Source organism: Lytechinus variegatus, chromosome 11, assembly GCF_018143015.1.
Source record: "Lytechinus variegatus isolate NC3 chromosome 11, Lvar_3.0, whole genome shotgun sequence".
NCBI classification, from domain to species: Eukaryota; Metazoa; Echinodermata; class Echinoidea; order Temnopleuroida; family Toxopneustidae; genus Lytechinus; species Lytechinus variegatus.
Window position 1 is genome coordinate 29,524,875 of NC_054750.1, and position 16,846 is coordinate 29,541,720.

The 16,846-nt window shown below is 33.5% G+C and overlaps 1 protein-coding gene across 1 annotated transcript; it reads left to right on the forward strand.

Moving 5' to 3' along the window:
- Positions 1–4,497: 4,497 nt before the first annotated feature.
- On the forward strand, positions 4,498–16,247 carry LOC121423960 (F-box/LRR-repeat protein 12-like). The gene is made up of 4 exons (XM_041619511.1): positions 4,498–4,505; positions 10,267–10,400; positions 11,334–11,491; positions 15,159–16,247. The coding sequence occupies exons 2-4, from the start codon at positions 10,275–10,277 to the stop codon at positions 16,117–16,119; spliced, it is 1,245 nt and encodes a 414-aa protein (XP_041475445.1). The 5' UTR covers positions 4,498–4,505; positions 10,267–10,274; the 3' UTR covers positions 16,120–16,247.
- The last annotated feature ends 599 nt before the right edge of the window (positions 16,248–16,846 follow it).

Consider the following 16,846-nt stretch of genomic DNA (forward strand, 5'->3'; position numbering starts at 1 on the left):
GAAAGTTATGACATTTCAAAGTTTCGGTTATTTTTAACAAAATAGTTATATGAACGAGCCAGTCACATCCAATTGAGAGAGTCGATGATGTCACTCACTCACGATTTCTTTTGTTTTTTATTGTTTGAATTATACAATATTTCAATTTTTACAAATTTGTTGATTAGGATCTCCTTGCCTGAAGCACAAAATTTTAAAATAATGGAATTCCACGTGTTTAGGGAGGAATTAAACTTTATTTCACATGACAATGAAGAGAAAAACAAAATATTTCATATTTCATATAATAAAAAATAGTGAGTGATGTCATCAGTTCTCTCATTTGCATACCGACCAAGATGTGCATATAACTGTTTTATGAAATGAAGCAAAACTTTAAAATGTCATAACTTTCTTATTTTACATCCGATTTTGATGATATTTTCAGTGTTCTGCTTGTTAAATTTTTCTCTTTTTGTTGGGGTGGACTTGTCCTTTTATTTAAGTAAGATATCCTATTTCTTCATGCTGATACCTTTTAGTATGCTGTGATTACAAATACATTATGTTGCTTCAACTGGTCATTGATATAAACTCTATATGCAATGAGTTAGTGAATGCTGAAAAGAGGGTCCTGTAATTTGATATGCGAACTGAAGTCTGAAGGTGAATCATATTTCTTGTAGTACTATTTTCTTGTGGTTCAAATATATGTGGTTCCTAGAAATTTGAGGCAAAATAACCTTGTACTTCTTAATTGAACATTATAGATTATTTTTTCTTTTCTTTGAATAATACATTAATCCAAGAGCCTTTATTAGCTTTTGTGGAGATCTGTACTTGTTTAGTCATTGGTTTCATGAACAAATCTGCTTTTAATCAAACAGATGACAAATTTTGGCAACGCTTTACTTGAAAAATGGTGAGAAAACGTTTTATCACAATTATGAAATTTCACCTGTTTTGGTGAGTTTACACTCGCGGGTGAGCTTCAAGCTTTAACAGACCTTTGTTATTATTGTGAAAAAGAATGTTTTCTTATGCCATCACACCAATCAGACACTGTAGTGGAACAGATGTTTACTTAAAAAATAAATAGAAAAATTGATGTTATTTTAGCACCCATGGAAAACACATTTATCTTGAGAATAAATTTGCTAAGACTTGAAATTGAAAAGTCAAATTGTATTCAAATGTGATATTTTCATAGTGATAAATTGAAAAGACATGTTTTAATAATAACAAAAAAGTTGTTTTTTGGGGGAAGTGGTGTTGCTGTCATGTTTTTGCAGTTCTTTATCATCTACATATGATCATAAGATGAAAATGTAATACACTATAAATGTGTGATTATGTGTTTCAAAATAAATGGAAATCTTCCCTTTTTAAATAGATATTTCATTTTATATGATTACCTAGTTGTGTGAAATAGTTCATTTAACTCCCTCCCCCGAATGAAATCTTATTTCTTTTTGTATTTTATTGTATGAAATATAGAATGTTTCATGTTTTGCACATTTTACAATAAGGAATCATCTTCATGAATCACAAAATACAAAAGAAATACCGGTAATGAGTAAGTGATGTCATCAGTTCCATCATTTGCATACTGACAATTAACTGCTTTGTGAAATTGAGCAAAACTTTAAAATGCTACAACTCTCTTCTTTAATGCCGGATTGATTTGGGATGAATTTTCTGTGTTATGCTAGATTTGTCTCTTTCAATCTAAATGAGCTTTTTTGCTGGGTGGACGGGCCCTTTAACCGAGATGTCATGCATATCGAATAGGAATAATTTTTTCAGGGTATGCAGGTGCAGATCCAATGTCAGACTTTCACGGGGTGCAAATTTCCATTGCTCATTTCATGGGGTGTGCAATAAAGGCAGTCTATGGGAAGCACCATTATATTCTTTATCTTTTACCTTAGATCCACACCTGGTATTTTGTAGGTACCTTTTTCAGAAAAATCAAATATCATCAAAAAAACTTTACGAAAAATGAAGCTCGGTGAAAAGTGAAAACCAAATGCGAGTTGTGTAGGTGATTTCATTAATTCAATTAAGTCCACAGTCATTAGCAGTTTCACACAATGCGCAATATTTAGGTGGTCTGTCTCTGACCGATAAAATTTCGTCAGAATTTTATTTATTACTTGTTTATTTTTCCCATACCATTGTTTGTCGCCACCTTTTCTACGAATTGGCTCTATCAATTTTGCTGAATTTTTTGCCGTATATAAAGTCCATCATAGAGACGCAAATACTTAGCTTTTCATGGTCATCGGGTCATGATGACGTTATCTACAAGCCATTTTGTAAAATTCTTTATTTGATCATATCTGCAACAGATTATCAATAATCAATTCTATTTACATCAAATAAACTTTAGGCAAAAATGCGACTGTCAATGTCATCAAAGGTCATGAAGAGGTCATGACGCATGCGTAAAAATGGAAAAATGTTCAAAATCGTCTATGATTAATTTTGGGTACATTTCAGGTCTTTTTAGCATTTCAACATTTTTGCGGCAGCATAAATTCACTGGTTTTTTTCTGTGTGTATCCATTAATGATATAATTCTGATCAAATTGATACTTCGGTCAGCTCTCGACGATCATTGATGATATAAAAACACCCATTAAAGTTTGCAGCGCGCGAGCTCTCCATAAGCTCAATACGGGCAAACTTGCCTATTTTCACTGTAGCTCTTCAGAACGAACGGGGATCCCCTATTTTTTTTTTCGATAGAGTATGAATCATAGATATGATTTCATGTCTACTTTGACACTAACGTATATCATGACATCATCAAAATGGCGTTGGAAGTAAATTGCGTGTTATATGAAGCATTATCATGATTATGCAAATTTGGCTCTAACTCCGCGAATATTGGTCAATTTTCACCTAATTTTGGATATGTTGTATATCACGTCTCACTCTTTTTATAATTTCCCTTTAGTTTTCATTTTCTTAAACGAATCACTCTGAAATATGTCAATTCTTTAATAGAGGCATGTCATTTTTGCATGTAATCTCTATATGGGAGATGACTTTCTCAAAACACCTTACTGGATTGTACATTTTTTTTATTTCAGGAGTCATATCTCAATTTTTTCAAGTCAGTTTTCCTTGAGCTTTTAGTATGTTTTAGGTGAGATTTGAAACTTTCGGCAATGTTGCCTTTATCTTCCGATCAGATGGCGGGACCATGCCCGTATTCCAATTGCAAAATTGTATTTGAGATTCTCGCATTTTGCATACGTGTAAAGTCTATGGGAAATATTGTAGCTCGTCAGACTTGCATCTCATTCTGTCGTGCATGCGGGCACGAGTTCTAGTCCGAGGATATACATTTTTTTTTTACTATCTCGCACATGATCTTTTATAACAATTCCAGTGAATAGTTAAAATATTGCAAAATAAAACAGATTATAATTTTTTTCATATTCTATCTATCCCTCTAATCACATCTGCCTATCAATCTATCTGTCTGTCTATCTATGTACCTATATAATATATCCATCTATCTGCCTATCTCTATCTCTGTCTAATCATATCTATCTTTTTAAACGTCTATATGTCTATCTATCCATCCATCCATATATCTATCTACATGATATATGTATCTATGTGTGTGTCTAATCTGTTTAAATATGTCTATCTTTCTAGCTATCTATCTGTCTCTCTTCTCAGATCCGTCTTGAGTCTGTATATCTATCCATCTACCTACATGATATATCTTTTTATACGTCTATCTCTCATGCAGTCTAATATATATCTATCTAAATATGTCTATCTATCCATCCATCTATCTGTCTGTCTATCTGTATTTACATCTGTCTGTCTATCTATTTTCTATCTATCTTATGTCTATCTGTGATATGTCTGTCCATCCATTTATCTTTCAATCTATGAAATGTCTATTGATCTGTTTGAATAATTATGTCTGTTTATTTGTCTGTCTATCTATTATTTATCTATGTAATTCTATCTGTCTATCAATCAATAAATATATATGATATCTATCTGTCTGTGTATCTATTTATATTCATCTATCTGTCTATCTGTATCACAATCACCATTATCATCAATGGTCATCAATCATTATCATCCTCATCATCATCGTAATTAAGCCCTGTTTTGAAGTTATTGATTCATTTCAGAGAGAGAGTGAGGGGAAAAAACATGGTGACTGAAATATGGTTTCCTATCATATTCAAGGTCTAGAGACGTAGACCCATGGCCGTGTGGGCGGGGCGCGGCAGGTCCATACACGTACCACTAGCACGTCTGCAGACTCGACTCTGCACAAGCACTGCGCCAGCACTAGCGTAGCCTAGCTAGCCCGGCGATTCGGACATGTATACACGTACGACGAACCATTATCATCCGGCTGAGGCTGACAGACAGTTCTAGGTTAGACTAGAAGGGGGCTCGTTCCACTCCCAAGTTCCAGGGACCAGTCCAGACTTCGGGCGAACACATAATCTTCAGCATTCTACTAAGACAGACTAAGTCGCTTGGTATTATAATTTGACCGATTTTTCTCCATTTATGTTTGCGAAGTGTGGTGACATGTTGATAGCACCGGCTAATTTAGTGATTTCGCTCACGTGCTATTTAAAGGCATGAATCATGGAATTGTGAATGTTACATATTCTTTTGCGTGCGCTGAATATTGCATTGTGCAAGATAGTGGAAGGCGGCATTGGTAATGACTGATTTTCTCCTGAACCTGAAACTGTCTTTATTTCAGTGAAATTCAAGTCCCAGGGCAGAGATGCCAAGTTCAAAGACCAGCTATGCGTGAGATTTTCTGTGAATCTGAGTGAGATCACAGAGACGTGTACAATCTGTATCCGATAGGGGCCAAATCGTGGTTTTGCCTTTTGGGAACCACTCCGCACTCGTAGATTTGTGTACGCGCACTTGTGTACAAAGTGAATGGAGGTGGAAATGGGGAACCGTGCGTTTGACTGAAAAAAGCGCTGCTGTATGAAGTAAACGGTGGTTCACAATATCACGATTATGCTGGGATAGCTTCAGTCTCTGTATTTTGGTTGTTTCGCTGAACTGCTTTGGCTCACGATCGAAATATTTTCGAAATATAAAATTTATATAGTATCAATAGAAAGATTAGAGTCTAACGAAAATAGTGGACCTTCCTCCAAGATAATACAATGTCATTTAGAATCTAAAAGAAGTAAAAAATCTGGACAAAACCCGTCCGCCGAATTGTCGGACCAGATTACACATGCAGGCTCGTACTGACACATTACCGTCGGTTGTGAATATGTTGTGAATATAATATCATTTTAGGGCATATACAGCTATTTTTAGATCAAGGTCAAAAGATAAAGATGTGACTTTATGTATCATTTGGATATTAAAATACAACCTTAAAGGAACAAGATTTGCAATTATCAGCCTAAAATCATCATTTGTGTTGAAATGACACATAAGTGAAAGTCGGTGTAAACAACCTTTAATGGTGGGATATTGGCGGATTAAAGATTTTGGGTGAATTTCAGCCATTTTTTCAAGGTCATTGTGGTGTGAAAAAGAATGAATTAATAAAAGATCCAAGTACTCATTATGGACTAGGCCTACCAGTAATGCAAATATCAGCATGATCAGGCTTTTAGTCTGCGAGAAAATAAATTATGAAATGTGTTGTAAAACTCACAGGTGTTGTAAATATGCTAATTTTAAGGCATATACAGCTATTTTTAGATCAATGTCAAGGTCAAAAGATAAAGATGTGACTTTATGTATCATTTGGATATTAAAATACAACCTAAAAGGAACAAGATTTGCAATTATCAGCCTAAAATCATCATTTGTGTTGAAATGACACATAAGTGAAAGTCGGTGTAAACAACCTTTAATGGTGGGATATTGGTTTAAGATTTTGGGTGAATTTCAGCCATTTTTTCAAGGTCATTGTGGTGTGAAAAAGAATGAATTAATAAAAGATCATCCAAGTACTCATTATGGACTACCAGTACTGCAAATATCAACATGATCAGGCTTTTAGTCTGTGAGAAAATCAATTCTGAAATGTGTTGTAAAACTCACGGGTGTTGTGAATATGCTAATTTTAAGGCATTTTCAGCTATTTTTAGATCAATGTCAAGGTCAAAAGATAAAGATGTGACTTTATGTATCATTTGGATATTAAAATACAACCTAAAAGGAACAAGATTTGCAATTATCAGCCTAAAATCATCATTTGTGTTGAAATGACACATAAGTGAAAGTCGGTGTAAACAACCTTTAATGGTGGGATATTGGTGTAAGATTTTGGGTGAATTTCAGCCATTTTTTCAAGGTCATTGTGGTGTGAAAAAGAATGAATTAATAAAAGATCATCCAAGTACTCATTATGGACTACCAGTACTGCAAATATCAACATGATCAGGCTTTTAGTCTGTGAGAAAATCAATTCTGAAATGTGTTGTAAAACTCACAGGTGTTGTGAATATGCTAATTTTAAGGCATTTTCAGCTATTTTTAGATCAATGTCAAGGTCAAAAGATAAAGATGTGACTTTATGTATTATTTGGATATTAAAAAACATCCTGAAAGGAACAGGATTTGCAATTATCAGCTTAAAATCATCATTCGTTTTGAACTTACACACAAGTGAAAGTACGTGTAAATACAGTTTAGTGCCCTATAATCACGGAAAATTGACCTGATTTATTGTTTATAATGATTTTCAGCTGTATTTTTCAAGGTCATTGCCAATAAGTCAAACTATTTGTGATGCATATCCTTTTAGTACTAATTACAGACTACCATTACAGACAATACCAGTGTTTGTTGGCTTTTCATTTCTGATTTATTGCAATGTGAAGTGTGCTGATAAACCTGTATGTATCATTTTGCATTGGTTTTGGGGTGTTTACGACCATTTTCGAATGCGTAAACGAGCTATTAAACATTTCGGTCACAAAAAATTTTAAGTATCCCATGAAAATATAGGTAATTGTCTATCAGTATACAGAAATTGGTGTTGTTCCTCGATGGGACGAGGGGTGATCTGTGACCTTGAACTTGGCAACTTTTAGAAAAAATCCAACTTTGAGGGCGCCCTACAAGAAATCGACGCTCACGTTTGGGCCAATTTTTTGTAGGTCTGTTGAGCAAGTAATAGTCTTCAAATATGCATGATACTGGGCTAGAAGCTAAATTGAATTTGGAAGTTATGAGCTTCCAAACATGCACCCGAAATCACTGACTTGGATGCTTAACACCATTTTCGGCGACCTCGTGCGCAATAACGGCTGGTCAGATCCGTGCCGTAATATACTGTGCATGTTAAGACTAAAAAGTTCTTCCAATTTCCAGAAAATAAGCACTCTACCTCATCAAACTTGGTTGCAGCAGTCGATCAAAAATAGCAAATTTTTTTAAAACTTGGTTGTTTGGCCACGCATTGGTTGCTAAGGGAGGCCGTATCAGCAATTGCAATTATCAGCTTAAAATCATCATTCGTTTTGAACTTACAAGTGAAAGTACGTGTAAATACAGTTTAGTGCCCTATAATCACGGAAAATTGACCTGATTTATTGTTCATAATGATTTTCAGCTGTATTTTTCAAGGTCATTGCCAATAAGTCAAACTATTTGTGATGCATATCCTTTTAGTACTAATTTCCAGAAAATAAGCACTCTACCTCATCAAACTTGGTTGCAGCAGTCGATCAAAAATTGCAAATTTTTTTAAAACTTGGTTGTTTGGCCACGCATTGGTTGCTAAGGGAGGCCGTATCTTAGCAACCGTTTGACCTTGGTGCAAAATATTTCAGATTTTTCCGTCAGACATTTGGGGGAACATTTGGTGCGAGTTTAAAGAAAATCGAAGGGGGTCGGGTGACAAATTGTCTGAAAATTGGTTGATTTGACGTGGATTGACCCTCATGACTTTCTTACGTATTTTTATTGTTTTTCTTTTTTTTCTTTTTTTTCCATTTTCACAATTTTTTCGCTTTGTTTTTATTTATCAATATTCATAACAAATCAGTCTTTAAAAACTAAAGAAAAGGTAAATAATCACTTTTTAGAGCACACTTGAAATTTGTTTTTCTCAATTCACTTTGTACACAAATCTCCCCCATTGACATTGTGTGTAAATGTCCCATACGTAACATGCTGTCCCATACATAACAATTTTTGATTAAATTTTATTTAACCCTAAAAAGACTGTGGGGGCTGATTCAGCCCCCCCCCCCAACATTTTTCGCGATAAATCTGCGGCTCGAATGTTTTTGACCACGTTGCTCGCTGACTTCACTTTCAAGTCTCGCGCAACTTTTGAGACCAAAATTGTGACCTTCGGGTACACGGTTCCAAAATTACGTAACATTTCAAAAGTGCATGCAGACCCAAAATTACTCTAAAACGTGAATTTGTGTACAAATCCAATGCAAATAGTGTTTTTAGCCAAAATTCATAAATGTATCATTATTTTTCCTTTCACTGCTTAATATCAATTAATTTTATCTTGTTTATGGTCAAAATAAAGTCCCCGACAATTTCCATTGAAAAACAATAAAAAACAAAAAGTCGAAAAACAAGGAAATACATAAGAAATTTAGAAAACAATAGGATACATAAGAAAATAAATGTTTTTTTGAAATTTTTGAAAAATGAATTTGATCAGATGCCTATCTAGCGGTATGTGAAACAAAAATTAGCAATTTAGGGGCATTATTTTATTAATTAGAGCAAACTTATTATTTTACGTAAATAAGCATAATTAATGAGCAAGGAGATTTTTCGCTGAATTTGATATAATAGTCTTGGAGATAATGCCATGGGTAACGCGCATGCCAAATTTCGTCGCGATAGCGCGATCAATGGCCAAGATCATAAGAGGGGGGCTGAATCAGCCCCCCACCCCCCAGTCTTCTTAGGCATCAAAATAGCCCAGTCTATTTAGGGTTAAAAGTACACTCTATTTTTGAAATTTTTTGTGGTATAACATTTTCATGCTTAATAAATTAGAACTTCCCAGAGATGCAACAGGTATTGTATTATGAGAAATAACTTAAAAAACATCCTCAAAATGTTATGTATGGGACATTCCATCCTTGGACAATACCTAATTTGCATAATTGATAAGATGACACCACTTTTTCCCCCAAAGTAATAAGATGTTAGGGGTCCATCCATATCCCACCTATGACGTTATGAAGTTTTGCTTTCATTTTCAATGAGTTTTAATAATTATCCCATAACGCCCATTTTACCAATTGTGCAAATTAGGTGCCCAAATTAGCATAAATATGCATATCAAAATTTTCTTAATTAAATTTTAAAATTCATTATTTGGGCTTTCTTACCCCACCAAGGATAACTTCTGAAATTAAAGATGATATTTTGCATTCTAGGATGACCTTTTCTTGGAGTTGCCCAAAAATAAATAAATGGGCAGTTTCACAGTTTGACATTCAGAAACAACTTTTTTGCATTCAAACAAAGATATCACTCATATTTGAATAGTTATTTGCCAAGAAATGGTGCCTGACAGTAGTTACTGACACCCACTTTTCAAAATGATAACATTTGTTATTTTGATCCATTGAATTAATGAGATATGAATATTCATAAACATGGTTACAGATTGACACAAAATTGACATGCATATTTGATGAGAAAACTTAATGCTTAAACTCTGTGAATTTTGAACTGCAATCATAATTTTGATTTATTGATTGGATTCTATGTACTTCTAGCTGTAATATGCTGCATTACATTAAAAAATTGGTGTATTATTTCATTAATTACGACTTAAAACGTAAACCCATACCCGGTTACGGAGTGACGGTTACAGAGTGACATCAGAAATATCCACTCATGGGCAGCATAAAATGAACTCATATTTTAAAATTTTTGATTGATACAATGTAATCCCATGTATAGAATTTCTTGTATGGTTTGGATTCTCCTATAAGGAGATGCATAAGAAAAAAAAATGTGGCTAATTATTTTCCCCTTTTGTATTTATGAAATTCCATATGAGTTTTGATAGAAAAATTTGATCCAGATTGGAAATAGATCCAATATAATTTTTTGGAAAATATCCACTTTTGCTTGGAATTGCCCAAATGTCATTTTCTTTTATTGTACATTCAGTATATCAAAAGATGGATAATGGATATTCCTCAAACCTTCATTTTATATTTTTTAACTATTTTTTTCTAGTATTTTTTAACAAACTTTTGTCAGTGTATACTTCCCCTTTAACAGATAAACATTATATGGATTTCATTGCAGGTTTCAGTATGCCTCGGTCCAAAGACAAAGAGGATGCGTTAATGAATAAGGCTCTAAGAACCACCAAGACACCTTGCAATTCAGCAGCAAATTCTCTTGATGTGAATGCCGTCTTGGATCTGGGTGATGTTTGTGTGAGTATGGGTGAATCATTATCAAATATACATTGTAAATTATTTTAAGTTATAAATACTTAGGCCTACATGCATTTAGGGCGAGGATACTGGACAGCTGCTCAAACGTGACATTACAATTTTAAAACTCTAATACTTTGTAACTCTGAAAATTTGAAACTTTTTGTTATATTTTGCTGGTTTTGTATCAAAATTGAAGTCTAATATGAAAAATGAACTTTTTATCAGAGCAAAAGATACATGTCAAAATTGTTAATCTTCACAGTACCCCATTCCAGAGCTGCCAAGTAGTACGGATTTTCAGTATTTAGTACTGAAAAATGAGAAGAATACTGATGGTTTCATTCAAAATACTGATTTATCAAGTTCCAGTTTTATGTGTTGTCCTATGGTATTTCTTTGAAAATACTGACTTCTTCGCCGAAATACTGATTTTCAGCTTTGAAAATACTGAAATGGTCTTGTTCAGGTTGGCAGCTCTGCGGCATTCTGTTCAATTTGGAAACAAAATACATTTGCATTTTGTAGCTACCATTCATGGAGTTTGACTGCATGATCTGGTATGAGTGGCTGTAATCTGATCGGATTTGGGGATCAGAGATGGGTCTTGAAGACCATGCTTCATTGTCACAACAATATGAAAATCCAAAAGATAAATAAAAATTATACTTGATTCATGCATTACGAGAGTGGTGACCTGATGGTTTAGAAGTTATGTGTGCAGTACTAACTTTCTGGCGATAATAACAGGACATAGATTTTGATGAAGTGCACTAGTGCAGCTCAAGAGCCCATCTAGTGTTGTATGAAAAACTTAAAAGAGCATAAAGAGCAGATCTGGAAGTTTCAACTGAATAAACATTAAAAATAGAATTATAAACTCATTTTCTCCACTATAATAGTAAATTATAAATTACTACTGTTTGTTGTCAGGTTGATTCTGATGTGTTAACACCCCAGAAGGTTGCTGATCACCTATCAAGTGCAATTCATAGTGAGATGGGGGAATGTCCAGTAAGATCCATGCCTGATAGTGTTATGCTAGAGATACTGGGATATCTATCTGTAAAGGATCTCTGCAGAGCTGCCTGGTAAGACATCTTATCATGATTGCTATACTGAAATTGTTTCAAAGAGTATTCTAAGACACCTGCATTGACTAAACCTATGAACAGAATATCTGTAAAAAAAAGTGTTGAAAAATAACATGTTAATGTTCATAAATATTCACACTTGAACATGGTAAGCACCTTAGAATCCAAAACAGCAAGAACAAAAGTATTATAAATTATGTCTGTATTAAACAGTCATATTTCTCTTGTATCACAAATTTTAAAAAGTCACATTACTCACATAACAAAATCTGAACTTTGATCATGTTTATCTCAACATTTGTTTCTATTTACTGAAACCCTCTTAGATGGTTTGTGAAAACAGTGAAGATATATCAGTGAAATGTCTGTACATAAAAAAAAGAAATTGAAAAGGTGTAGCGTGACGATGTCATCTCGTTATTATTTCGTAATTTTAAAAATAATTGGAATTCTGGATCTTGAAATTGTAATTTGAAACAAGGTTTGATTCTTCCCTGAACATCTGATTCACTGAAGAGCTTCCTCATAGCCGTTTATCAAGAAAAGGGGGAGGAGTTGGAATTTTTGTAAATAATAGTGTGCAATACATAAGACGCTCCGACTTAGAACACAATGATAGTTGTATCGAAAGTGTATTTGTGGAAATTGTCAATAATAATTCTGGTATTATTGTTGGTTCAATCTATAGGCCCCCAGATCAGTCAATTGATGATTTTTTGAGAGATGCTCAAATGTTTTAAGTATTGTAAATAATGAAAATAAAATAGTTTATTTATTAGGTGATTACAATATCAATTTATTAAATGTGGGTAAAGTGCAATATGTTGATAATTTTATAAATTTATTAATATGTATCCATTGATTGACCATCCTACCAGAATCACGGATGACACAATCTCTTTACTTGATAATATAATCACCAATGATATACATGCAGACAAAGTTGAATCGGGAATACTAATAACTGACATCAGTGATCATTTAACTGTATACTCTATTAGCTGGAACGACATCAACACACAGGAAAATTTGGATAAACCGCTTCGAATAATCAATGACAATAGTATTAAGTGTTTTTTAAGATCTCTTCTAATGGTCAATTGGTCTTGCCACAATAATAATCCAAATGCAAATTACGTGCAATTTTTAGGTAAGTTTTTAAATGTATATAATTCATGCTTCCCCTTGGAATATTTGAAGAAAAAACCTAAAAAGAATAAACCATGGATTAATTTTGATATTTGAAAGTTGTCAAAGAAAAAATGTCGTTTATATCGACTTTATCTAAAAAATCCATCGAAAAGAAGTGTACAGAAAATGTAGAAATAAAGTCAGTAATATGATTAAAGAAGCTAAAAAACATTATTTCTTGGAAAGTTTTGCAAATTCCAAAGGAAATATGAAAAAAACTTGGAATACTGTTAATTGTGCAATGGGTCGTGTAAATAAAAAGTGCAATATTGATTTTTTGAAATGTAATAATCAAGTATTATATGATACCTCTGATATTTGTAATGTATTCAATGAATATTTTATCAATATTGTAACTGAAATGAATTTTCCTGTTGAACAGGGTAATAATTTAAATTTGAATTTTTGTAGATATTTGGATAGAAATCCAAGGACTTGTTTTTTCAAACCAATCACTTGTACTGAGATAATTGATATTGTGTCAAACATAAAAAGTGATTGCAGTCCTGGGTATGATGATATAAGTATCAAGGTTATAAAAAAATCAATACATATTTTATGTCAACCCCTTTGTGCAATATTCAATCAATGTTTAGATCTCGGTATATTACCCGATGAATTAAAGATTGCTCGTGTTGTTCCAGTATATAAAAATGGTCCAAGTGAAAACGTTTCAAATCAGTCTTGCCATTTTTTTTCTAAGATTTTAGAAAAGTGTATATATATAATAGATGATTTGATTTTATTAACAAGTGCAATATATTATCTCTCCATCAATACGGTTTTCGTGCTGGTCATTCAACTTCTTCGGCTCTTCTTGATTTTGTCCATACTGTTACCAACGCACTTGATGATAAGAAATATTTGATAGCAATGTTTTTAGATTTGAAAAAGGCTTTCGATACAGTTGATCACGCTATTTTATTGAAAAAACTCGAATTGTATGGCATAAGAGGTAATGAACTTAAATTATTTAAAAGTTATCTATCTAACAGAAAACAATATGTTGAAATATCCAAATGCAAATCACAGCTTCAGATTATCTCATGTGGGGTTCCTCAAGGTTCTATTTTAGGACCGCTGTTTCTCTTTATAATGATCTTAGTAAAGTATCCAACTTGTTACATTGTATTATGTTTGCTGACGACACTAGTCTGTTTTTATCTCACACAAACTATCATGTTTTACACAATTTATTCAATTCTGAACTTGAATTAATATCTGAGTGGTTTTATGCAAACAGAATGATAATTAATCTTGCCAAAACCAATTATATGATATTTAGTAATTTATGTTTACCAGATAGTCTTTCAATTCGAATGTGCAAAACAGATATTAAGTGTGTATCGTCAGTAAAATTTTTAGGGATAACAATAGATAATAAGTTTACATGGAAAAATCATATTGATAATCTGTGCAATAAGCTTGCCAAAAATATAGGGATTATGTATAGATTAAGATCATTTCCCAAGGAGATTTTAAAACTGATGTATTATGCTATTATATATCCATACCTCAATTATGGTATTCTAGCCTGGGGAAGTGCAAGTAGCATTCACATTTATAGATTATATATTTTACAAAAACGTGCAATAAGAATTATGTCTCATGCTCCTTATCTTGCCCATACGAATCCTCTATTTGTCGAATTGAATGTATTAAAATTTTGTGATATTCATGCATTTCAAATTCTTATATTTATGTATTTATGTAACAATAACCTCTTGCCAGATTATATCAAAACATTTTTTAAGTTCAATAGTGATTTCCATGGATACAACACAAGAAATGCAAAGGATTTTCATCTACCTAAGCCAAGACTCTCATCTTTTAAAAACTCAATTTTATTTCAAGGACCACAACTCTGGAATTCTGTTTCTGTAGATATCAGGCAATCAGTTTCATTAAATGTTTTTAAGTCAAAATCAAGGCAAATTATTTTAAATAGTTATAAAGTTTGTTTGTGTAAATTTAATTTAGGCATACTAGGCAACCCCCCCCCCCCCCTTTATGTTGTAGTTTAGTGATTTTTTTTCTTTGTTATTAAAGTCTTTGTATGATTATTATGTTATAGGGTCAGCTAATCACAAGGCTCGTTCCTTTCTTGCTGTCCCTCTCATATTCAATCCAATGTTTATTTCTATTTGTTGTTGTTGTTTTTCTATTTTGTTAATACGATGCTTTGTATATGTTGTGTTTTTGTATGGATTTTTATGAGAAAATAAATTGAAATTGAAATCGAAATTGAAAAATTGAAATTTATAGTGTTACAGAGAAGTAGTGTGTGTGCGACATCATCGGCCATAAGTATCTAATTTGTATACATAAGTGTGAGTTACATGCTTGTAACTATTTTCTGAAAGTAAGTTACTCAAATTCACTTTTCCATTTGATTGTTTTCTTTGTATTCAGATTTTGTTGATGTAGGCTTGACCTTTTAATAAGAACTTTTTTGTTTATTTTATTCATGCAGTGTTTGTAGAGGATGGAACCATCTGGTAAGACAGAAACCACTGTGGAGAGTAGTGGATCTTTCACCTTACAAGATCAGTCTGGTCAACATTCGTAAGCTAGTCTTTGCTTACTTCAGTGATTCCCTACGTAGCCTCAGTCTCGGTGGCTTCCTCTCATCGGTCAAGAATACAGAGTGTATCTCAGACTCCTTGCTTCAAGAACTTGGAAACCGCTGCCCAAAGCTCCAAGAACTCTGCATCAGGGGGGCCGATTTATCCAAGGCAAGCTCAACCAACCTGCCACCAAAATTACAGACTCTGAAGTTGATATCATGTAACTATCCCACGTTTTGGCTAACTGCGGCATTTAAACAGTCCAAACTTGATTCGCTAAAGCATCTAGACATGACTTGCTCTAATGGTTTTGGTAATCGAGACTTAGAATCCATTACACCTGCCCCTATGACATCTGTTCTTGTTCTGAAGTTAAGGAACTGCTATCGGATCACGCCACGAGGGACGAGTCGCATCACAGACAACTTTCCCAACCTGCAGGAGTTGGACCTAAGCAAGTTGCCTCAGACCAATGAGACCCTCCAGAAGATCGGTCGTAACCTGACACAGTTAAGAATCCTTAGACTTCATCAGTGCACCAATAGTGAGAATGTCCTCTTTGATTTACACCATCTGTCACCACTGAAGCAGCTGGAAGAACTTGATGTGAGCACCATGCCTGATAACAGCCCTTTCTCAGAATCACCTACCTATGATGGTAATGTCCTAGCTGGCTTAGCCAATTCTCTACCTAAATTGAAAGTTCTGTTGGTGTCCAAGAATAAACATTTTACAGAAGGCCATGTACAGAGAGTTAACAATGGTTGTGTAATGCATCAAGAAGGAGGTGATGCTAGGGCTATGTGGAGGATTGGTTTCTATCCACATGACAGGTTGATCAGAGTAGCACAGCAACAAACCCATTGATGCCCATTCTATCACAATAAAACAATTTTGTTTCCCAAATGTCTTCATGGCAAACTGCACTTTTCCGACAATGGTATAAATCAGATGCGTAATGAGCCAATCAGTTTGAGAGGGCCAGACATGGCATATTGGGTAAAGTTTCTTTAAAAAAACAAAGTGAGCAAACAAAGTGGGAGAGCAAAAGTTTTGTCCTCTTTTAATAAAAAAAATCTCATATTGTGTCAAATTTTTACCTAATATTCAGAAAAAAATATAATATTTTACTCCTTTTACTTTCCTTTTCTTCCCCCCCCCTTTTGTTGGTTGTTATTTATTTATGTTTATTATCATTTTTTGGGGGGTGGAGTCTTGGGAATGGTGCCATCCCCCTTTCCTGTACACCAGTGTTAAATATTAAATAACAAGTGGGTTATTTGAATGAATAAAAGAAAAAGCAAACAAACATAACACAAAGATATCTTTAATAAATATCAGATAAATAAATAAAGAGAACAGATAATGTTACATTCTTTGTACATTTATTTCCTTTTTATTTTCATAGGAAATATCAAGTATTTCATCTCAAGTTTTTTTTTCATAAAGCTCTTGATTGATTCATGGTAAGGAATTTCAACTGTTCTAAAGTCAAGTCTAATGTCTATTCCATTTCATTATTATATGCATAATCCCCAAAACAGTTGTTGAGTGATGGATATTTCAATGTGCTTTATTTGGTTGAATTTCTTTT

What these genes read in the sequence shown, in the direction of transcription:
- LOC121423960 (XM_041619511.1), top strand. Translation starts at nt 10,275, where the DNA reads ATGCCTCGGTCCAAAGACAAAGAGGATGCGTTAATGAATAAGGCTCTA. An exon ending in TGGATCTGGGTGATGTTTGT is followed by an intron (nt 10,401 to 11,333) that starts GTGAGTATGGGT and finishes GTTTGTTGTCAG; the next exon opens with GTTGATTCTGATGTGTTAAC. An exon ending in GATCTCTGCAGAGCTGCCTG is followed by an intron (nt 11,492 to 15,158) that starts GTAAGACATCTT and finishes TTATTCATGCAG; the next exon opens with TGTTTGTAGAGGATGGAACC.